Raw genomic sequence first — 26,386 nt, forward strand, 5'->3', positions numbered from 1 at the left:
GTCGTCTCTTGCTCTACCTGGCTGAGTTACCCCTTTAGTCAGAACATGATACAGTAACCGAACAAATCAGTAAAAGTCCTGTATTTCAGCTGTCATCACACAATACAATCTTCAGATTTTAAAGAGAAGCCCTCTTGACTGTCAACTATCCATAATAAGTGGGGCAAGTAATAGTATTTTGCTACCTAAACCTTACTTATTTCTAACATCCAACTGGAGAGGTGGGTGGGATTTCTCCTGATATGACAGAGGTAGTATTCTTTGAATTATTAACAATGATAACATTGTTTCATAATTCTTACAAATACAAGTGAGTGAGTGGGTTGGGTTAAATGCTGCTTTGAACAGTATTCAAGTTATATCACAGCATGCCAGGCTCGATGTGGGAGGAAAGACCGAAGTGATGCAGGTGTCAGACATTTATCACTTTTGCTGCATGGGTATGGTGCTGACAAACCTAGAAACATAATCAGGGCTAACCAGGATTCGAACCCACGATCATATGTTTCTGGCATGTCCAATGGACGCAACCCTGAACAGCGAGTTGCCGCTCCTTAGACGATTGGGCCACCCGTGCCCTCCCTTACAAATACAAAGCCTCTTTACACCATAGTCAGAATTGACTAGAGGGCCTGGTGGGCGCTGACATCTGGTAATATACTTCAAAGTTAACAGTCTACTGAATTCTGAGAGAAGAAAACACAAAACTTGTGTCTATTCTTGTACATGGCTATTGTCACTGGGTCGGTCAAAGGCTTGGCCTGTGATTAGGTGCTTATTGTTTTCTAGCTTTTTGCATGTTCTCTGCAATCATGTGTATACCCTGGTCACAACTTCTGCTGGTCAGTCATCACATATTTCTCAGCATGTTCTCTTCACTGTATAATACAGGGTAAGTTCATTCAATTATTACTTTATTTATCAGGAAGCTTAGGTTACTATGTATTTTAAGCATTGTTAATGTATATAGTATTTTAGCTAGCATTGTAATATGACATTGTAATGTATTCTTAACTCAACTATATTATTCTGCTGTCACTGGCACCTATTAGAGGGTGCCTACTACAATTATCAACTTTTGACTCCACTCTAAAACCAAAGACATGTGCATCACTCTTTTGTACTGGATTGCAAGGCTTATGAAAATCTGTACAAAGAGCATATTGCTGGGTCAAGCGCATGTACCACAATCCGTAAGACAATCAAGGGAAGACTTCTCTGTGTTTTGTCACAGAAGGTATTTGAGACAAGTGGAATTAATATCATGTGAATTCTCAATCTCAGAAATGAACCAAGTTCAATTATTTCAAAACAGCTGATTCTTCAACTTTGTACACCTGCCTATCCCACATGACAGACTGGAGGAAAAACTTCATTCCTGGATCCATGGGGCATTTGTTACTAAGCAGAAGAGTCAACGGATAAGATTGTGATTAACATCGCTAAATCAATTGGTGTGGATATATCCCTGGCGGATATCGACATCAGCCACCGAGTGCCGAGATTCCCGACAACACCCCAGTCAAACCCGAGATCCATAATTGTGATGTTCATCAGCAATGCTACCAAGCGTGCACTACTCGCTAACAGATCTAAGCTGAAGAACATGTCACCAAATTCTCCTAAAGCCTACATCAACGAGGACCTTACAAAAACAAGGGCGTTCCTAGCAAAACAAGCCAGAGGTTTAGTCACCGACCACAAGATAGAATCAACCTGGGTGACTGGAGGGGTTATCCTAGTCAAACATAAAGATGGGAAACTCATGAAAGTGACAACAAAATCCCACTTACAGGAAGTGTATGAAAAAAACCAGACTTAAGATGCTTTTACAGCTGAGCCAAACCCCAACACCTAAAAACCCAAGTGGTGATTGACAGTGTGCATATAAACTGCACCTATTCATTCCTAGGAGTGAGTAAGACAATAGCAGGTGGTGACTGTTTTTGTGCTTAAATATGTACTGGTTACAAATGGTATTATACAATTTTAATACATGAATTAGTACCTCAATCAAGGGCTGTATAGATAAATCATGTGGTGATTGACTATCTACTGAATATCTGTGGACACAGGCAGAGCATTCATCCTAAATCCTATCTGTCGATAACTCAATAAAGCGGTTGTGACAAATATGAATGTGTATGAATCTGATGACTCATGCACAGATTGCGAGCCTATAATTTTGTAAATTACTTTTATGTGTTCATTGCCTGTGCCCTTAGAATCTGTTGGCACATGTATAAGACATATTCCTGTATCTGTGACAACAAAATTTCACTGGCAGGAAGTGTATGGAAAAACAGACTTAAAGTGCTTATACAGCTGAGCCAAACCCCAACACCTAAGAACCTAATGGTGATTGACAAGGTACATACAAACTGCATATATTAATTCCTAGGGGTGTGTACAGCAACATCGTGTGATGAGTGACTTTGTGCTTAAAATAGTCTTCACATTCCAGGATTCTGTAAGTGAACATGTACTGGTTATCAACGGTGTTATAAACGGTTAGTACATGTACTTGTACCTCAACCCAAAGATCTTGAAAGATAATTCATGTGGTGATTGTCTTCTTAATGAATATCTGTGGACCCATGCATTGTATGCACTCCCAGATCCTATCAGTTGATGATTTAATCATGTGGTATTGGCAAATATGAATGTGTTTTGAAACTATTGGCCCATTCATAGATTGCAATCCTATGATTATGTAAATTACTTTCATGTGTTCATTGTTGGTGCACTTAGAATCTGTTGGCACATGCATAAGATAGATTCTTATATCTGGAAACTTTAAAATAAAATAACAAAACAAAAGACAACTATATATATACTTGTATGTGTATGTATGTGTGTGTGTGTATGTGTGTGTGTATGTATATGTATGTATGTATATGTATGTATATGTATGTGTATGTATGTGTATATACCGTATTCGACGTAATAAGCGCCCCGCTCTAATAAGCGCCCACGGCGATATTTGATAATATATTGGCAAGTGAACAATCCCCATTAGCACCCCTTCCGATTGACCAATGTACCCAAGACTTATCTATTTGTGTATAATACGCACTCGTGTGTTATATGCACCCTTAATTATGGGCAATTAAATTCTGGAAAATATATCTGTCGTATATAAACAGTTCAGGCTGTCAGCATAGACCACAAAATTTATCTTTCAACTCTGTTGTTTTCCACCAAAATAATATTCTAATAAGAGCCCCCTTTTGAGAGCGCCCTGGGCGCTTATTACGTCGAATACGGTATATGTATGTATATTATGTGGAGTTTGCAATGTGGGTATGGATTGTTTTTCACATGCACAATATGTACTTCTGACTGAAAAGGTGTATTTTATTTAAAATTTTGATTTCGAATATGTACAGTCTTAGTACACAAGTATGTGATCACAACAAACATGTCTATAACATATATTCCATTCTACTTTTGATATATATAACATACTCTCATTAATTAAATTCAAAGTGTATATGCACTAATTAACTTGAAAATTATGTTTAAATTGATCAAAATTGGAATATGATCCAATATGCTGATCCACTTATGATCAAAACATAAAGGATTATACTTTAAGTATTAACTTACACAAACTGATCAAGTCGCAGCTAATCACATATTACAGAACTCAAATAGCAAATACTCTATAATCATAGACATCCAGTAAGTTTTAGAATTCAATGTCTAAACACTGATGTGGTCCACTTTGCTTGCATATGATATGATTGCTGACTTATTAAAACCCCGGCTGACCACTCATTCTGATACAGCGCCATATATTTCCCTCAACCAAACATTATTTAAAATATCTATTGCATCACTCTCTTAAGATTGTATTCAATAAATACTTACTTTTTGTGTTTTCTTTCTTTATTGTAACAGGTATCCAACGGCATTAAAACCACTTGCGTAAAGCGTGCAGCCAACTTATGTTATGTAACTTAATCGTGTCTCTCGCCCTACCCAAGTATACAGCGCTAACATACAACTATAATTACCGTATAACATTGGCCATCATTCCCCTTGAGTATGACACTTGCATTATGTCCAATAGCTGTAATTCTCTGTTGTATTGATGTGAAACCCTAATATTAAGATATGCATTATCCCTGATTGTTTTTATCGGATATTTTGTTCCTCGAACCGAGAAAACTATGTTTGTGTTGTTCATTCACTTTTTCATCTCTGTTTTTGACCAAAAAAATTGTACTTGTTTGTTGTCCAAGAAAAGAAAACCAAAATAGTGCTTATTTATGTATCTTGTACCGAACCATATCTGTAGCTTGTGTGTGTCTGTGCGTTTGTCCATTTCTTTTGTGACCCACTGTGCCTTTGTTTATCATACTTACATTCGATGTCGGTTGACATATCACAATATAGACAAGCAGTGGGTACATTTGCAGTTACACTTCATGTTAAATACTCATTTAAGTTTCTGATTTTTGTACACATTTCTAAATTTCGATGTTTGTATAATCTGTGACTATCAATTTTCTTCATTTTTCCACTCCTCTGCCTTGGAGATGTTCACCCTCATCCTGGACCTAAATACTTAAAAGACTTAAATATTATACACCTAAATGTTCGTAGTCTCAGGGATAAATTGAATATTCTAAGCGCAGAATTTGGGTCATAAGATGTAATATGTTTGACTGAAACATGGTTAAGTGAAGATATTCGAAACATTGACATACAGATTCCCGGTTTTCAATCTCCATTTAGAAAAGACAGAACAAAATTGGTGGTGGGGTTGCGGCTTATGTTAAAAATAATCTAAACGCTAAAATAATGAGAAATGTATAACTTGCCGAGCTTGAGGCGATATGGATAAAGGTTAAATGTAAAACTCGAAATTACTTAATCGGTACATTTTATCGTGCCGATAAATGTGTCCATTATTGGAATTTAATTGATGAATCAATAGGCAATGCTGTTGATCTTGATATGTTTACTATTGTTACTGGCGACTTCAATCTAGATATTCTATGCGAAACCACTAAAAAGATTGAACATTTACAATCTATGTACGGCTTAAAACAAATAATTACAGATCCTACAAGAATAACCTCTAATTCTAAAACTTTGATCGATTTAATATTCTTATCCTGTGTAAACAATGTTCTGGTGTACTTGATCCAATCTGTAGCGATCACTGCCCTATCTTTGTTCATATAAAAGAAACTATACCCAGAAACTATTCGTTTAAGAGAAAAATATATAACTATCCCTTGGCAGATGCAGATGGCATAAATCAAGGTATTAATGAGATTGACCTGAATAGCCTATTCTCATCTGATAATATTAAAATTATCACTGAAGATCTGACTTGTAGACTTAAAGACATATTTGATAAATACATTCCAACTAAAACTGTCACAATACGAACAAAGGATCCTCTATGGATATATAACGAGATACGCTCTCTTATTAGGAAACGTAATCATATTCACAAAATTACTAAAAACAGAAATCGACCGTCAGATTGGGTAAAATATAGGCTTTGCAGGAATAAAGTAATATCATCAGTCAGAATAGCCAAAAGAGCTCATGAATGAAAAATAGATAACATCATAAATACTTCATATGGTACTAAGATCTGTCGGCGACTAGTTAAAAAATATGTCAAAACTCACACCGAAAATTTGTCGTTTCCGTCAATAGTATCAAATAATGTTTTATATGATGATATTGAAGATATTACAAATGTCCTAAATGAATTTTTCACTGATCAAGCAAGAGTAAGAAACCCCGATTCTGACTTTCCATCTATTGGACCATATGCAATCGATAATGCATTACTATCTGTGAATTTAAATCAAGAAGAAGTTAAAGATATTCTTCTTACTGTAGATACAACTAAGGCAACAGGGCCAGATGGTATAGGTAACAAGTTACTTAAATTAACAGCGACTCGTCTAGCTCCGATCCTGACAAAATTATTTAACTTGTCGCTCAAAAACAAAACCTTCCCGTTAGTTTGGAAACAAGCATCAGTAACACCAATGTACATGAATGCTCAAACTATAGACCTGTAGCGCTTACATGTTGCTTAGCCAAAAAATTTGAAAAATGTATATTCAAATATGTGTTTAACTTTTTCAGAGAAAACGAATTGTTGACAAATTTACAGTCGGGATTTGTGCCTGGCGATTCCACATCTTATCAACTCACTTACCAATATAATTTTATTGCTAAGGCATTAGACGAAGGTAAAGAAATCAGAGCTGTTTTTTGTGATGTCAGCAAAGCCTTTGATAGAGTATGGCACAAAGGAATTATTCATAAACTCAATGCTTACGGTATCCAAGGTGATCTTTTGAAATGGTTTGAAAGCTACTTAGAACATAGAGTCCAACAAGAATTTGTCACAAAGTGACAAAATGTCCCCTGCCTGTATATACACCATAGTACCAAATATGAAGACAATCCAGCGATTAGTTCTTGAGACATTGCGGCAACACCGTTTTCCAACTCCAAAAGCAGATTTGCCTGCAGTGACCTTGAAAATGGGGTCAAGGTCACCAAAACCGACTGGTGTCTGCGGAGTCTGTATATACACCATAGTTCCACATATGAAGACAATCCAGTGTTTAGTTCTTGAGATATCGCGGCAACAAACAGGTGGGACGTACAGACGGACGGACGGACGGACGGACGGACGTACGTACGGACGGTCGTGAATACTATATCCCCCGGACAAAAAGTAGTCATTAATGGTTATACCTCAGAATCAAAATTTATACAAGCTGGGGTCCCCCAAGGGTCAGTCCTTGGAACACTGCTATTCAATGTTTATATAAATGACATTGTCGAAGGTATCGAGAGTAATATATGCCTGTTCACAGATGATACATCTATATATGTCATCATTGATGATCAAATCTCTGCAGCAAATTGTATCAACAATGATTTGGCAAAAATCTAAAACTGGGCCCAAAAATGGCAAGTAGGTTTCAATCCCATAAGACCAAAACTATAACATTCAGTCGCAAAGTCAATTCTGGTTTTAGACCAAACTTATACATGGAGAGTACTGTTATTGAAGAAGTACATAAACATTTAGGAATTACACTTCAATCTGATTTTTCATGGAAAATACACATTAACGAAATTATTAGAAAAATCAGTTCAATGATCAACTGCCTAAGGAACTTTAAATACAGACTAACAAGAAATACGCTTGAAACTATGTACACATCTTTTATCCTACCAAACTTCGACTACTGCTGTCATATTTGGGACAACTGTGCAAACAAACAATCATTGTTACTCAAGAATTTACATTTGGACGCATTGAGAACTATTTGTGGGGCGGTTCGGGGTACCAGTCATTTATAACGAAACAAACTTTCAATCCTTAAAAGAACAACGACACCGCTTCAAATTGATTACATTTTACAAAATGAAAAACAGTATTTCACCTGTCTATCTCAACGACCTCATTCCAAGTCCAGTCTCTGATAATAGCAATTATAACTTTAGAAATGGATCTAACATACAAACAATCAAATGTAGAACCCAGACCGATCATTTATTCCGGATACGATTAATCTGTGGAATGCTCTACCGAATGAAGTTACTAATTCTTGCTCGTTAAAAGAATTCAAATCCCTAATTAATTGTTCTGATACAATTATTAATAATTTTGACCTAAAATACGGTCATAGATCATGCCAAATTAGGCTCGGCTGCAGTAACCTAAACGCTGATAAGTTTAGACGACATGTATCAGACATATCAGACTGCACTTGTGGATATCACCTTGAAGACGCAATTCACTTTTTCTATACCTGTCAAAAATACCATAATATCAGAAACACTATGTACTTCTACACACATGGGTATGATTTAAAAATGATATTACATGGCAATAGTTCAGTTAGCAGTTCTACAAACATGACTATTCTTAAATCAGTTCACGATTTCATTGTCAAAAGCAAAAGATTCGAGTAGCTTAATTTTATGCATGTAGTAATGAAAAAATGCTATATCTTATTTCACAGACAACACTTGTATTGGCTTTATATATTTCATTTGTGCATTTCGTATGTTTATGTTTAGCACTATCTTACATATAATCTGATATATAACCAGTTGTTGTAAAGTTATTACCTGGAGAGGTATTTACATAAGCAAGTTTTGCTTGTTTACCGATCCAGATTTCTTTTGAAATAAAAATATGTTTAAACCATTTGTTACTAAACGTGGTGACCATGCATAGTTATATCTCTGTCTTAAGAGGTCAAGGACAATTTGTCCAAAATGCAAAAGTCATCTGAAGTTTCATCCTGAGAAAACAATATTTGAAATGCTAGACTTCCTAAAGGGCTATCTTTTCCAATTTATCTTGCCTTCACTAACCCGCTATGTGCGCTAACCTGGACAGTCCATCCTTTAGCTGACAGTGCATGTGGTATGCACATTACATGCAGTACATGTTACTCTCACATCTATTAACAGTTTAACCAGTATAGCCTTCACCTCTATCTGCAACAGTCACACTGGTGTATGGACAGTATCTCTTTGCCTAAACAATTATCTGTCTATTGTCATGTCCTGAAATATATATGTTCCATGATTTAATGATACAGCAGAGATTACCACATTGCTGATACTGTAATAGGAAATAACATAATAGCCGTTTGAAGCAGGGCGGTGGGAACGTTCGTTCATTTGTTCATTCCAGGCCACTTTGCAGACGTTTGGCAATCGGAAATTAAAGTGATGCCCTTGATGTCTGAATATCATACTTTTAAAAATGAAGTATAGTTTAATTTTACAGGTACCCCTATCTATGTTGTATAATCAACAATCAGGCCATATGCATGCAGTTTACTACAGCGGCTATAAGGCGATGCGGTACACAATGTGAAGATCTCATGCAACGTAAATAAAAGTTTGTCAGTATGTAAACCTATATATTAGTTTAAATATGTATATTCATCACTACTTATACTAACTACAATTTTTCATCATATAAATTGAAAACAATATATTTATACTAATTTCAATCTCTATAAAGTATTAACATTGCTGTGTCAATGTCCAGTTTGCTTTGACATGATGAGATGATTGTAATAGATAAAGCTCATTCTTAATTTCATTAAACATCGAACGATAGTTATCATTGTTAATAATTCTGAGAATACTACCTCTATTACATCTCTGCCATAAATCCTGTATTTTGGCTTCAATGACACAAACTAAAATGTTCAGATTTTCAACAGATGTCCTCTTCACTGTCAATTACACACACAACCAGTTGTCGCCAAGTAGTCTCGTAACTACCCAAACCATGACGTCATAATGGCGGCAACATCACTTTTTGTCCCTCATCTACTACTAGAGGTAGATGAATTGGGGAGGTGGGAGGGAGTACTTCGGATGTAATAGAGGTAGTATTCTTCTTAATGATAACTATTGTTCGATAATTCTTTGGAAATCTCCACCTCTATTACATCTCTGCAAGAATATACCAGAGGGACCCGGTGGCAATCCTCTTCTGGAAACCATTATTACAGATTTTAATTCTACTTGAGATAATTTCCTCAGAAATTCTGCTTTAGGACTTGAAAATCAGAAATGTGTCAAGAATCAGTCAAATATGTTTAATTTTCACAAGATTTACAATTATATTTGCTGATCTTGATCGTAATAAAGATGTCATTTCATATCTATTTCTGCTTAATGATGCTGCTGGTGTCGGACATAGCCTCACCCTTCCTCTGAAGGTCATATCCTGTAGAGATGTTAAGTTGCCTTGCAGAGACATCCACCACCTCAGCAATTTGCTGGATTGACTTGAGAGTGATAGGATCATCTTTATAGTCTTGTTGAGTCGATCCTCTGGTGGACATAGATATCCCCTGTCTAGGTAGAATCTTGCTCCGATGTATAGAATGTCTCGGACTGGAGTGATCTCTGAATTGGCTGGGTTGACTAGAAAGCCTAGGTATGTCATAAGTTGCACCAAGAATATCATGTTCTGATGGAGCTGATCTTTTCCTTGGTTTGCCGCTAGGAAATCGTCCAGATAACCATGGATTCGAACTAGCTGGAAATGGGCAAACTTGATGACTGGTGCTGTAATCCTGGTGAATAGCCAAGGTGCTATTACTATCACAAATGGTAGGACTTAGTAATTCGGAATTCGTATTGTCAGCCATTGATTGCAAAGCGTAGATATTTCCAAGATGATGGGTGTATCAGGACGTGAAGATATGCATTTGTTGATCCAGTCTCCCTTCTTCAACATCGACCGTAACTTCCATATGGACTTTTGGTGGAGGCACCAGATATCTCTTGTTGAGGGTCTTTACATCTATGATCATCATCAGCTCGGTTGTATAAAAGCTTTGGTGTTGTTGGTCACCTTTAGTTTCCGAATGTCTTGTTCTTTTGTAGTTTCCTGACGTCCAATTCTGCAGTTGCTAACTTGGCTGGTCAGGTGAAATCTTCGATCCACGACGTGTGTGTTCCGGCTCGGATGTTTCCTGAAGTGTAACTGGTAACCATGAGCCACAACGTCTAGAATCCAGTGGTCGGCGTAACTTGCTTCCAATTTTCGGTGTATGACAGAAGACGCCCTCCCACTGGCCCGAAGTTGGTGTTATGTTGAAAGATGGTAGGCGTAAATCGCAATCCATAAACGTAACTAGGTCGAAGGGGTCTATAATGTCGTAAGGGGTGGTAAGGAAGTAAGAATTTTTTTTCCCCTCTGCCTCCCGATCTTCCACGAAGTAAGTCAGGAAACCCTCGGCTGTGTCTTGTTTCACTTCATCTGTTACGTTTCTAAGCTTCCCGATGAAAGTTGTGGTTGCTGATAACGGCTGCAACGTCATGAACCTCTTGGTCTGGTTAGATACGGCCCTTGATCTAATCTGGGCTAAGAGCTGTTGTCGCTGTAGTCTCAGTAACTGTGTAGAAGACCAGACTTGGGATGAGAGTAAGTCTTCCTGCATCTTGACAATCGAGTCAAGGAAGCTATTGCTTAGTCCTAATAGTCATGGGTATTTCCAGCGCAATTCCTTCAATGGATTGTTGTAAAGGCAGTATGATGTGTCTGATTACGGAGACGAACATATATGCTCCGATATCCATAGAGTGTCTGGAGACCAATGTCAGATCCTTGAAACATGATGCTGATAAAACACTTATTTGCACACTAATTTGTAGAAATCTTCATCCAAGCTTGGGATATTTGGAAGTGTAGCATTGTGCGTCTTGTATAACTTCCAATTCAAAGGTGGAACAGGTAGTCGTTCATCATGCTTGAGCCTGTGAATGTTATCCGTCAACTGGTCTACAACCTTGCCAGCGTAACTGGGCCAAGGTAATGTGTGATGAATATGTTGAGATGGAGCAGGCATACGACATCCCCCGTATTCAGGCATCTGGGGTGGTGATAAAGTTCTTCAATCAGTTCCACAAAAGTATAGCCTTCGATGTAATCCTGTTAGGGTGAGTTATCAGTCTCCTCAAAATCCTCTCATTCCGCTTCAGAGTAGCCTTGGGTTTCTCCCCATGGGGGGTGGATAATCCTCCGGTGACCATTATTCCGGTATAATCTGTGGCTTGTGGCCGTTGGTAACGGTAGCCATGCCGTGGCTGTTCTCTCGGCTGGCTGGCTGACTGTTAGTTCTACTGGACCTCTGGCTAGGTAATCCTGTGGAGTCCTTGCGGCTGGCTTGGGTCCCGGAGGTCAAACGGTAAGTTGTGGTCAGTAGGCTGGGTTGCCATGGTGGCTGGCCCGCCCATGGAGTCCGTATGGTTTCTTCACGGCTGGCTGGACGGCTTATCAGTTGGCTGGATTGCCATGGGTCCATATGGCGTCTGGCTGGTATGGAAGGCTGGCTTGGTTGCCATGGACGGCCTGTTCATGGATACCATGCGGCTTCCGTACATTATTGTTCTCTGGATGAAAGCCTGCTGGCTTATACCCGGGTGGTCTGGTGCTGGCTGGCCCGCTGGGTGACTTGATGACTGGTCCATGGGCTGGCCGTGCGGCTCAGCCTGTTGATCTTGTGTTGAATGGCCTACAGCTGTGGACTCAGATCTGGTAGTCTATACTCACGTGTGTGTTGTCTCTTCCAGCAGCACTATTACTTTATATATATATATATTCATCTATATGTCTGTTATTAGAGAAAACTTATTATAATAATCTCAGGTTAATGTGACTTACTACCAAGTACTAGCACACACAGGAAAAAAGTGACATTGGCCCCATTATGACGTCATGGCTTGGGTAGTTATGAGAATACTTGGTGACAACTAAATGTGTGATTGACAGTGAAGATTGCTTGATAAAGGTGTTAGGATCTACACCGAAACATCGCACTAATTGTAATAAAGAAGTTGTTCATCCATAGAACTCGTTTTACTTCATCACTCCAACTTCTAAATGCCACTGAAAGAAGTGAAGAGGACGTCTTTTGAAAATCTGAAAATTTTAGTTGTTGTGATTGAAGCCAAAATACAGGATTTATGGCAGAGATGTAATAAAGGTAGAAGTTTCATAAAAATTATATACTTTATTGATCATCACAGAAAGTAGAAGTTTTGTAAGAACTATAGGTTTCAGCGGAACTCAGCGCCTTAGACGACTGGGCCACCCATGCCCCCTCTTATCAGTGAAGATAGTTAACTGCAAATCCAAGCAATGATATTGCGAAAGACAGCAAAAGCAAACATATCTGTGCTAAATTAGAAGATATTAACATTTCATGTTTAACAGACCTGTGTACTCTGATTACTTCACTATTTATTATCCAATAAAATTCATGCAGGTAAAGAATTCTCCATATAGAATTAAATAGCAAACTGATTCTTCCTGAAAGAGGCCCAAAAGCCAACATTCCATATCCCATTCAACAGTTTTAGTGCACAAAGGAAACCATATTTTGAAGTTGAAAATTTATTCTTAACAGTCTTCTGATTAGATTGAATGATATGATGACTCACTCAATTTCGAAATAACATACCAAAACTTTCTTTTAGAGGAGTCATTTTGATAGGTTGTTGATTTCAAGCTCATGAGGGAATAATATTCCGTAACAAGTAAAACTAAATATAGAGCTGTTGACTTCACTTCTGAAACTAAAGCCTTGGTTGTTAATGGGTACATGGTATTTATCATGATAGAATGGAGATAGAGTACACTAGAAAGCAAGAAAGATTTGAATTAAGCTTAGAATATTGTTTCATACCTCATAAACAAAGAAAAGCATCAAACCTGAACTAACCAAGTCAACAATTCTACTTACCGGTACTTCTGACATGAATACTTGGTGTTGTGAACTGAAGACGTCCAGATTTCAGAGTTGTGCAGTTCAGTAAATTCATTCTGTAGAAGAAATAATCATACGATTAGTATCTAAGCCTAGCTACATTAACTTGTAACATCACAACTGTCCCAAAGATCATTCAACGCTCTGCACTATACCATGATTTGCAAAAGAATATGTTTCAAAATATGTAAAGAGCCAAGGCTAGAGGGACTGAAGCTAATTCACCTGAAAACTAGTATTCAAGTTCATGGCCATTGATGAAATTGTGGGTAAAATAAACAATTTATCCTGTAATTGATTCTCCCTAATCTTCATTTACACATCTCACTCACACATCCCTTAAGCTGTTACCTTCAATAAGCTGTTGTATATCAACAACAAGAGGTCCATAGGGCCTGTATCACTCACCTGGATATTTACGCAATCATGACAAAATATACATTTGCATTGTACATGTATATAATACTGTAAATATTTCATAATTTTGACTCTGTCAGCATTTAATATAAGGGGATCTGACAGCATGAACGTGCATTTCTCTAGATACAAATGTAGCATAAAGATCTGAACTGTTTCCATGTTATGATCCAAGATTCCAGAGGCAAGGCTGTACCCCAGGGAAAATCCTATTGGCATAAATGTATTATTCTCTTCATAACAAACAAATGTATACAATGTATCGGTTTATTGCAGGGTAGGGATAATATAGGTTTGCATGTTATGGTCAAAGTTCTAACTCCTTTGGGAGTACCGGACAGATGAACAGAAGAGCCAGTCCTGGAGCATGGATGTATTGTCTAATGAAGATGAGTATTCGTATATAGGATGGGAATTTTGACGATCTTTTAAGTACTTATAACCCAAAGTCCCTTTCGAGCCAGACCCCTGGGGTGGCAACAGACTCCAAGGCATATTTTGGAAAATCACTCCAGAATGACCCTTTTCAGACCTGCCACTCAGTCCCTCCAATTCTCCAATTTGAATCCCCTACATTGGAGAATGCTTCCAACCAAATATGTTTGATATCTATCTCTTAATTCCAGAGGAGAAGCCTTTAAAGCGATAACGCCAAATTACCCCTCTTTTGCCCCACCCCTCAGCCCCTAACTTATGTCAACCCAAACCATTTGTGCAATTTTGAATTCTCACCACCGGAGAATGCTTCCAACGAAATATGGTTGATATCTATCTCTTAGTTCCAGAGAAGAAGTCACTTAAAGCAATATAGCCAAATTACCCCTCTTTGGCCCCGGCCCTCGGTCGCCTGGGGGGGTCAGCACTACCATTTGTACAATTTTGAATGCCCCTCACCTAGGGATGCTTCCAGTCAAATCTTGTTAATTTCCAATTAATGGTTGAGAAGAAGTCATTTGAAAGTCGTATGGCCTAAGCTCACCTTGGTCCTTCGTACCAGGGTCCCCTTTCAAAAAGCAATTTAGCACTACAATTATTGTAAATCCTTAAGATCGCGACCACCCACTTGCACTAAGCGATTGTAGCCTAAGATCATTGTAAGCTACAATCGAAACTTACAATTGGTCCGGACCAATCTTAAGTAGCTAAGATCGTTGTAGTCCCCGAATAAACTTGACAAAATGGCATGCAAACTTTGTCTGTTTCACATAAATAATCTGCTTTACGTTCAAACATTGCCTCTTTATTTTGTTAAACTTTATGATTCGAATCGACACTTTAACCACATGAAATATCAGAAATATTGTTAATTGCCATAGTTAACCACATAACTATCGAGTCAATAGCTAATAGGAATATTCCTATCGGAATCAATGCTGAAAGAAGTGTGAAACAATATACCATTTCGCTAAACAAGGGAAGGATAAAAACCTTAGTCATCTGCAAGCGATTTGTAACGTCTGTGACCTTTTGGATAAATCAAGGGCAGCTTTTCTTAGTTTATACTCTAGATGGGAGTGGTTTCCCTTTGTATAAGCCTGTCTACCTTACCCAGTGTATTAAAGGGGCACTGATCTAAAGCAATTCCCTGGGACTGGTTGTTGCCTTTGTTATTGTTTTTTCCCTGTGAATACCGGATGATACGCAACGCAACTGTGCGTGACAAGAGACTGGGCTACCGTCTGCAAGGATAGCTAAATAAACTTGGAGGCAATATTTGTTCTACACATTTTTGAACACTGACTGGTTAACCAATAAAGATTTCGACAAAGGGCGCATGTTAATTAATTTCTTCAGCCTAAACAAACAGACAAAAAGAACAGCAGAGCTCATCGGTTGTCGTCATTTGGAAATACCCCTGATTGTTGTAGTTTAAAAAAAAGTATCCATGCAGTGAAAGCGTTTTCGGATTTCGAGATTGCGTCGATAATACGATTACTACTCCCTTGTTGACAGCTGCAGATGTTTGGGATATTGTTCCTTTGTGTGGATATTCACGGATACATTCCTCGAACAAGGAAGCTGCCTAAAATTATACACATAAATTTGGTAGGTTGTAATTATGATATTCACATTTTGTTTTCCTTCATTTGCAGTAGCATTGGACAGATTCATTCTTGTTCCTCTACGTCTTGGTTGGGAAATTCTTCGATGCGCGATAGACGTTGTTTTCAGATGTCTATTCCTTTGTATATGACAGTCAATTTGTAAAATGTGATTCTTTCGGGCAATTTATAAAATGTGTAAATATTTCAGTCATTTTGACTGAAAAATCTGTCCATTTCTATAACAGATTGACCAAAATTGATTAAGACGATCAATAGGGCCTATTATGAAGGATTAGAAGCCAAACAATATAGAAATGTTCTTTTCATCGTAACATTTTCAGTCTCTTGGTGATGATATTAAACATAAAAATATTTGGAATTCATTGTCATAATAATACAGATGGACATATTTTTCAGCCAATTTGTAAAATAACTGAATAATCAGGCGTTTAATAAATTTCCTCAGTGAAATTTTTGCACATTTTGAGTATTTTTTACTGTAAAATATAAACACGATAAAATAAGCAATGCTCAAGAGAAATATTTACTTTGTGTTGCAAGTCAAAATAATGTAAACGAAAATCGCACGTTTACCAAGCAAGTGACTTATAGAAACTTCCATCACCATTACTTATGCTACCAACAAAGATGTTTACATTTCCTTATTATTTCCAAAACTGTATTTAATTTTGTTGATCAATGTGACCATAAGCCCTTATACTATCTATAAAAGTGACAAATGCGCTTACAAATTGCGCAGCACAGGTTGCGAACTAGTCTAGGTTTCTGCTATATCATCTGGGTACTCACGGGAAAAAACAATAACAAAGGCAACAACCAGTCCCGGGGAATTGCTTTAGATCAGTGCCCCTTTAATGTTGTTGAATCGCTGACCTCCCCCTACATTTCTTTTGGGTCACATTCGTGTCAGTTAATTTGTCTTAAGTTTTTTCATTAAATTAATCTACAAATAAATACAAGTTGAAGAGCAAAATCGAATGGGACAGGGACGGGCAGTAAAATATCTGAATTTAAAAGAAAAAAATACAAGTATTCATCAAACAAGCTAATACACATGATGAGACATTTGAAATTTGTGTAAAATATCCCACAAACAGCAAAAGTAAAATTCACACCTTTTAAAAAAATAATATTATTACCCAGTGAAAACATATTAAACAACTGCTTTCTCGAAACGTTATTCATTATTCTTATTTCCCTTCTATGAGTTTTTTAAATTTCCCATCTTGAAAAGGTAGTCATAAGATCCTTTGTTATAGCAACAAAACGAAAATATGAAGTATATATTAAGGATTTTACGAAAAGATCCCCCAAATAGATGACGATCATGCATTACGTGTTATGTTATGAGGAAATGTTATTATTATTATTTATTTTAATTTCATAATATTCGTGTCACTAAATAAGGTATTTATTCGTATTTCAATACTTTTAATAAAAAACATGAGTAGGTATTTCTATAGTTGCAATAGAAAACAATGCCTAAATCACGACAATATTAATGCCGACAAGAATATATGCCATTATTCTAGTAATCGTTTCCTTGAAATAATTGGGACCTTTCTTAATACTGTGCAAGGCGCAATGTGTGTCGTTACCGGTTCCACTTATTGTATGCGCAGTAAGCTATGCGCGTTTGCAGAAAACTAGACAGGAGTCGAGTTTAAGATATTCGTACCTCCACCGTTGAAGATTTCAATCTTAGCTAAGATCGCGATCTTAACTCCAAGCTGTCTTACAATCGCGCTTAGATCGGCTTGTGCAAGTGGAATAGGACAATTGTATGGTAAAATTGATTGTAACCACCAAAGATCGATTGTAACTAAGATTGTTCTGTGCAAGTGGGCCCAGTTGAACTTACTAGTGCAACAATACATGGAACTGTCATAGCAACCCATTTGGGACAACCTTTGTCTGAATGAACATTTCAATCCAAAGGCTAATTACCCTGTAGCCAAGACATGGATATATCTAGAATCACCATTTTGCTGTTACTAGTAGTCGTAAAATGTTTATTAAAGTGTCACACGCACAACATGTACTATATAAAATTGATGCACATAAGACAAAAGGTGTATGGAGTGCGTCCAGCCAGACATGGGCTTTTGAGACACTATATAGAACATAAACAAAATATATACATACATATAATGTGAGAGGTGGAAAATTTAGCTACGAATTTAGAAGACTCACAGGAAACAATAACAGACTCATTGATTCATCAACGAAAGAAAAAGAAAGGGTAGATAGAACGAGAGGTAATTTAATAATCATGGCGACAACTGTTGTCTCTTAAACTTTCTTTATGGCTGTCAATTGAAATCTGAATTTCTATTGCGTGGTTATTATTATGACATTATTATTATCTGGATATACAGTCAAAATCTTAAAACATGAAGAAAGGAGGCCACTAAACGGTAGTTACAGTACTGTGCCATAAGTAAACAGATACTTGAGTGGCGTCACAAACCCAGAAGTGTAATTTGTTCTATTTGTTGTTGCTTGCCGAAGACAAAATGTTAAACTTACATACCTTATATTTGGTGATATAGACCTTTGCTGTGTATACTCTCAAAATCCTGCGTGGAACACTCATGTATACGTTTTTGATGTAATCAACACTCAAAGGTTCCCATGTCACAAATCTGTTCTTGCAGATCTTCAGTAGTGTCAATGTTATGAACACGTGTTTTCAAATCTTTTGATACTAAACCAGATGTTTTCTATAATGTTCATACCTTGAGACTGGGCAGGCTACGTGAGTGACTGAATTTGGTTGTTGAGTTTATAATCTATTACCGACTGTGCAAGGTGAATGGGAGCATTGTCATCTTGAAAGATGAAAGAACTGTTAGGAAAGTGTCAAGCAATTACTGGCCAACACTTCTTGATATTTCTCGGCATTTACCCTTCCTTCTAGGAATGTTAATGTCCCTGCACCCTCAAACATTATGGAGTGGACTGAGGCATCCTGGGTACCAGTCTTCTCCCACCTTTTGCCACCCATAAATATGGTTGTCAGTCCCGATTTCTACCTTAGTTTCATAACTAAATACTACTTTATCCCAGAATCCAATAATTGGCATTCTCAGTTTAGATCTGCCCCTCGAAACTCCTTTTTTCCTGTTCACCTCTCGAATTCTGATGTGTTTGCGAACAATCCTTCTGTGATAGCCTTCCCAATATAATTCACACAGACAGTTCTTTTGGAAACAGAAGAAGGCCTGTTTTCATTAAAGATGTCAGTATCTTCTTTAAGCAATGATCATCTATTGAATTTGACACTATGAATCAACACACGTCTGTCACGGTTGCTCAGAATCCTCGGTTTACCAGTTCGTGGCTGATTTTCTAAACTTCCTCTCTCGCTAAAACGTGAATCACACCATGCACTGTGCCCTTGGGTAGATCTAGCAGTAGACTATTTCTCTGCAGGACTTACCATTCAAATGCAGGACTATGATAACTTCGTTTTTGTCTGGCGACAGAATATTGCTTATCTAAACCATCATAAAGTCAGTGGCAGAAATTGCGAGAAACGGAGCAGACAACAACATAGCATGCAGCACACAATACTTGATGACGTCATCAATCTGTGGGCAACCAAATGCGATGGTCTCTTGCAAAACCTGCGATGTCTCAAGTGTCCCTTATTTTATGGCACAGTAGTGTACTATCAGCATTTATAAATACTGAGGACCAATTCATGGAGGTATTATTCATCAAATTAGTAACAATAATAATCGATGACAATATTTCCTGTTCCTATGATGTCACTTCTTGTTCCGATGACTTCACTTTTGGTGGACTGTAATTCAGCTTCAGATCTTACAATGTGATTCCAGCCATTAACCTATGATCTGCTTAACTCACAGTAGACATAAATGATCTAATAGATAGTCTATCATCCAAAATAAAAGGCATTAAACTACCGAGAAACTATCATCCGAGCAGCCACTATTACGCCCTAGGAAGTATAGTTGTCTAATTGTGGTTGAATGTCATGCAAGTGTAATAGGAACACCTAGCCTCAGGCGGCCCTGTGACAGCAGACTTCACTGGCTCTGCAGTGTGTCAAGATCGAATCCCACTGCTGACTGATTGCCCTGTGCGTTGTGTTTTATGAGATGGCAGGTTTTGTGTTTAACTGTCAGTCAGCTGGGACACTCCTGTGAGATTCTGTAGAATGGCTCATGCATTAGGCAGGTGAAACAAGACAAAAAGGCTTGAGGAAAATATAATAGATTTTAATAAATAACAAAAGTAAAATGTTCCAACAAAATATTTACTTGAGAAACTTAACAATCACATGGAAAAAGCATTCTTACCTACCCTTATGCCCACTTAGTCCTAACCCTACTCCAACCCCATGGATTTAACTCCCCTAACAAAATTATGTATTAATAAATTAACCCACATACCTACTATTCTACTTACACCATATTCTCGCCCCCAACCTGCTACATAACAACCTATTCAATAACTAAAGATAGAGGCATCTTGTTAATCAAAGTCTGTGTGAAATATCCCCGTACTAGAGTGTACTTACTTGTTGGGAAACCCCAGCTCATGAGACACTGAATGCAGTAGTACCAGGTACTTACATATCACTTAGCTGACCCGTGACCAGGTCAGAGGTAAACTATATCAAATTTATATGATGTTTCTTATAGGTTCTAACAGTAGCCACCTGATGTCCCTTGTCTTATATAATTACCCCAAATTACTCGGTTTCCTACATAAGTAAACAAACTCTGAAATAAATGAATCATTGTGACCTGGTTGGGCTACAACAACCTTCCTGGTAAGTTTTGAAACAGGCTTTGTCCGAGATTGGGCGGGAAATATTGTCTCTGCTACCGAGTGAATTGACTAGACTTGACGAGTAACTGTTACTGCATATAACAATACTATCTAGAAGACTGTTACTCAGTCATTGTAGAGTTAAGTGTTTTTGTGTTCAGATGAAAAAAACTTACAGTTCACAGCCACCTGTTTACTGGGCATAATACTATTAATAGTTTATCCTGGTGATCTAAAAACGTTATTCAAAGTAAGATATTTCTTGTCCTGTCTATGGTAAAGCAGCTGCTTCAGACAATTTCAGTTTATGTAGGTAAAGATGATGGAGGTTTTCCGGGGCAAAAATGTCCAATCTGGGTTGTCTCAATAGATTGTGACGTTTCAGGAGTAACTATAGGTTCTTCAATGAGGAGTTTAAATATTCTAGGATACCACTGTTTGCCGGGCCATGCCGGAGCTATGAAAATGACACTGTGCGTCTCTTTTGCCTTCTTGAGTACTCAGTCTGGGATAGACAAAGGTGGAAAGGAGTAAGAAAACAGGCCAAATAGGGCTTTTGCTTGGACAGACTGTGGATCCAGAACTGGGCTTCCATACACTGGAAAACAGATTGACATGAGCAGTGTCCAAGGACGCAGTTGACGACTGGAATACTTTGGGATAAAGTGACCATTTTGTCTGCACCCAGTCTGCAAATGGGAATAAAAGTGTAATCTCCTTCATTAAATTCTCTGACCTCCAGCCTCCCTGCCTCTGAATGTAAGCATCCACTGAAGAGTTGTTTTGAGCATGCCCCTGAGTGGTGTGGAAATATGCACTAAATAAATAGCCTGTTATTATCATTATTATTATTATTATTATTATTATTATTATTATTAAAATTAATAATGCAGCAAAGAGGGTTTGGGTGATCCTGGCACAGTCAGGCTGGTTAGGCTCATCATCAGCTCAGGGTCCTTGCCCCTTCTACCCGCAGCCCAGACAGAACTTTTCGGAGAATGTGAAGACTCCCCAACACTGCAGCCTTCTGCATTACCCAGATTGTAAGAAGGGCTGTATTCCCGGTAGCTAACCCGGGGACTCCCGCGATGTCAGTCAACAGATTGGAAGGTACCAAACCTAAGGCACCAAGAACAATGGCGAGTCGGACAACTTGGTACCGGTACTTGGGATGCATGTGTGACATTTCGAAAGCAAGGTCTGCATATTTGCCATGTTTTTCCTCAATCTTGTCAATCACATTACTGTCAAAAGGGACAGAAAATTCAATGATATAAATGTTTTATTGGATTTATCAAAAAAGGACAAGATCAGGTTTGTTAGCCTGGATATGTCTGAGGCTGTATACGGGCCTATTTCAAAAGGATTTTGTATTTGTCATTTTCCATGACGCCCTCTACATATTCCGGGTCGTACCATGGATGGACCTGTGTCAAAACCACAAGCATGGCGAAGACGGTAATAAAATGATCGAGCCACCCCCTCATGTCGCTTAAGATACTGTGTCTGTGCCAAAGCTGGGCATCCACTCACAATGTGTTGGACAGTCTCATTTAATTCATTACATAATCTACATTTCATATTCACATTTTGATGCAAAATCACACATTGACGGTTTCGAGTTGGAAGTGACAGGTCCTGAGCAGCTAACAGACAGCCTTCTGTTTCACTTTTGAGGCCAGACGACTTCATCCCAGTGAAGAACTCTGCAGGATTGCTGATCTTCTCAACACACGGCACATAAACTCGATGCAGTGGTTGTTCAGAAAGCCTCTCCTTGAAAAAATGAATCTGGGCCGACTTGATATTGCACTTCGCTCGGTGACACTCATTTCTGTACCGTCCAGCAGTACAGAACCATCAACAAAATCAACACCGACATCCTTGGCTCATTTTAGAAAACTGTGGAATGCCTTGTTTTTCATCATAAGTCTTGACATGCTTCACAAGAGGATCATCAGACAAATAAATGTGTGCAACAGTGCACAAAACAATTCTATCATGAAGAGCCCAAACGTTAATCAAACCATGTCCTCCCATAATGATTGGTAAATGTAAGCGATTGAGGGAAGAGTGAGGGTGGTGGGATCTATTGTCTGACATTATTATTATTATTGTTATTATTATTGTCTGTTGCAATTAGAACTGAAGTTGATGTTTCTGTCTAGACGGTATCTAGATCGAGAGCTTTGTGGAAATTTAGCCAAGTCTACTTAGGTCTTAACTGGAGTTTTCCCTTGTAGGTAAAGAAACGCCAGAATCCCCAGGCACTACATCTACCATCACCAAGACCTGAACATGATCCTGGCCATGAAGGAGTAATTTATTCTGGTCTGCTGAGAGAAAATAATCAGTATATCCGTGAAGTCTTACATGCCACAGATGAGAAAACCCAATGATAGGTGTTATGATCCTTGTAAATAGCCACAGAGCTACAGAGATTCTGATTGGCAGGAATGGGACCACGAAACACAGATACATTGTTCCCTTTAGGCTTGGACCGGAAGTTTATGTGACTGTCAGTCCCTGTGGAATGGCAAATAAAGTACCAAATAAATCTTTGTTGTTGAACAAAAACATCTGTGATGATCAATAAAGTATAAAAAATTTATGAAACTTCTACCTTTATTACATCTCTGCCATAAATCCTGTATTTTGGCTTCAATCGCACAAACTAAAATTGTCAGATTTTCAACAGACGTCCTCTTCACTGTCAATCACACAATTAGTTGTCACCAAGTAGTCTCGTAACAACCAAAGCCATGACGTCATAATGGCGACAATATCACTTTTTTCCCTGTGAGTCAACACCTATTAAAATACTGGTAACAATCTAGCACTTGGTAGTAAGTCACATTAATCTAAGATTATTTAAATGGTTTTCTAAAATAACAGACATATAAGTACACATCGATTTTGCTGCTGAAAGTTATTACACGCACATAAGTATAGCCGGTGTTTGGTGCTCTTTGTGATGTCAACATGCAGTCTGGCATGGAGAAGTGTGGCCGGTTCATGGTCATGGGAGATCCTCATGAAAGCTGCATAAAGTGCAGAGGCACTACCTTGTAGTAAAGACAAGAGGTGTGAGAAGTGCGTAAATACTGATGAGAAAATCTTATCCAAGACGGCCAATGCTACAACCATGGCCAAGACGGGAGGCCGGTAAGAAGGTCGAGAATATCATGGCTGAGAAATCAGCCTCCACCCCAGCACCTTCCTCTCCTGATATCCCACCATCTCCAGGACTCTCTATGAGTCTGATACACCAACTATTTCAGCAACAACAGGACATGGTGAAGAGCATATCAGAGACAAAGATCTCAGTGCTGGATGAAGAAATGGCAAAAATCAAGCAGATAGCTCTGGCAAAGAAAAATTCCCTGATCACGAGGCTGCAGAGGGTAATGCCATCTGTCCACACTTGAAACAGGGCTGATCAAGTCGGACTCATCCATAGCCTTCTAGACACTATGGTCAGGATGCAGGAAGACTTACTCTCCTTTCAAGTCTGGACGTCTTCATAACTCCTATGTTTACAGCGTCAACAACTCTTAACCCAGATCCGATTCAGAGCTGTTTCTAATTAAACCAAGAGGTTGATAACTTCACAACCTATATCACCTACACAAAATTCAACGGGAAATTGGGTCATATCATAGATGAAGTGAGACAAGACACTGCAGAACGTTTCAAAATTTCAACCATTAACTTAGCTGCTAAAGCCCATGGATCATCACAGCCTCAGAAATGTCCATGGGACTATAAATCCTCATCTGCTAAACAGCCTCCTGAGAAGAAGTTTGTCCCCTCGGGAAGGATTCATTCCAACCTTGTCGGGGGTTCGACAAACGACAATCTTCGCAGGATTCTTTTCGCCAACCAGACTACAAGAAACGAGGCTACAATCACTGTGGTATGGCAGAGGTGAACTCAGGTTCTGACTCCCTTACCACCCCCTCTGACGTTATAGACCCTTTCGAACTGGTTATGTCTATGGACTGTGATTTATTTTTCAACATAATGCCGACCCCAGGCCCAGTAGGAGGGCACCTTCTGTCATACACCAAAAATTGGAAGCTAGTTACACCTGACCGCTGGATTCTAGACTAAGTGGCTCACGGCTACAAGCTACATTTCAGGAAACGTCCCATCCTGAACACACATGCCGTCAGACGCAGATTCCATCTATCCAGAGGCAAGTAAGCAGCAGCAGCAGATCTTGCCGTCAAGAAGCTACTACAGAAGCGAGCCATTTGGAGACTAACAGAGACCAACAGCACCACAAATACAACCGAGATGAGGATGATCATCAACCTAAAGACTCTCAACAAAAGATTGCAGATGGAGTCCATACGGAAATTAAGGTCGATGTTGAAGACGGGAGACTGGCTTATCAGTCTAGACCTACAAGGTGTTATCTTCACGTCCAGATATACCCATCTCATCAGAAATTTCTACGCTTCACAGTCAATGGCAAATTTCAAGTCCTACCATACGGGATAGCAATTCACCAGTCATCAAGTTTGCTCACATCCAGCTAGTTCGAATCCATGGTTACCTGGACATTTTCTTAGCGCCAGACCAAGAGAAACCTCAACTACATCATAATATGATATTCTTGGTCCAACTTATGACCAACCTAGGCTTTCAAGTCAACCCAGCCAAGTCAAAGATCACTCCGGTCCAAGACATCACATACATCGGAGCAAGATTTCAGCTAGACAGAGGATATCTATGCCCACCAGAGGATTGATTCATCAAGACTATCAAGATCATTCAATCACTCTCAAGTCAACCCAGCAAGATGCTGAGGTGGTGGATGTCTCTTCTAGGCAACTTAATGTCTCTACAGGATATGACCTTCAGAGGAAGGCTGATGCTACGTCCTCTACAGACTTGGATCAACTCTATGCGAGCTCACGGCCTAGAGTTTCAGACTCAGTTACCTCCCTGATTACAATGAGACCTTCATTGGTGGACTCACAGAGAGCATGTGATGAGAGGCATCCCTCTGACTTATTCAACGCCAGAACATCTATTCACAGACGCGTCAGATTCGGGAAGGGGAGCCCATATGGACAATCTCACAGTACAGAAGAGAGGAACCTTCATATCAACTGCAGGGAAATGAAGGCCATCTATTATGCCAACCCGGGAATGGAAAATACATCTGTCCCTATCATCAGTTGTCATAGCCACATACAACACCACAGCAGTGGCCTATATCCAGAAACAGGGAGGAACCAGATCCAGCTCCCTGATGACGGACACTACATGATTGTTTGCCTTGGCAGACTCCTTCAATTGCCGGATGGAAGCGAGACATATACCCAGGAAACTGAACATACTGGCCAACAGTCTTTCATGGGAGAATAGTGGCAACAGAATGGACATTGCATCCACAGATCTTCAACTGGATAACCAAGTTATCTATTCGCCACATGTCAGAACAACCAACTTCCAGTTTATGTCAGTCCAGTTCCCGACCCAAGAGCTCACAAGATCGATGCACTATCGATGGATTGGACGAATGTATTTGGCTATGCATTCCCACCATTGTCTCTCCTACACAAAGTCAACCACAAGGTGGCCCAGACAGATTGCGTTATAATTCTCATAGCTCCAATATGGCCCAGCAGGGCGTGGTTCCCCTAACTACTAAAATTACTAATGGAGGAACCTATCCAGCTACCAATTCGTCGAGATCTGCTACGACAACCCAAGTCCAGCATTTTCCACGACAATCTGCCCAGCCTACATCTAACCGCCTGGAAGATATCACACAAA

General features: G+C 38.8%; 1 protein-coding gene across 5 annotated transcripts in view; it reads right to left on the minus strand.

The window, feature by feature from the left end:
* The window catches only part of LOC139459484 (nonsense-mediated mRNA decay factor SMG7-like), a 179,722-nt gene that overhangs the window by 50,848 nt on the left and 102,488 nt on the right, over window positions 1-26,386 (minus strand). For all 5 annotated transcript variants that reach the window (XM_071240925.1, XM_071240926.1, XM_071240924.1 and 2 more), the window contains exon 16: window positions 13,287-13,366. In XM_071240925.1, the coding sequence (XP_071097026.1) occupies window positions 13,287-13,366 (80 nt within the window). The remainder of the gene's footprint in view (window positions 1-13,286; window positions 13,367-26,386) is intronic.

The sequence above is a fragment of the Haliotis cracherodii genome, unplaced genomic scaffold, assembly GCF_022045235.1.
Source record: "Haliotis cracherodii isolate W230 unplaced genomic scaffold, xgHalCrac1.p SCAF_13, whole genome shotgun sequence".
Classification (NCBI taxonomy): domain Eukaryota; kingdom Metazoa; phylum Mollusca; class Gastropoda; order Lepetellida; family Haliotidae; genus Haliotis; species Haliotis cracherodii.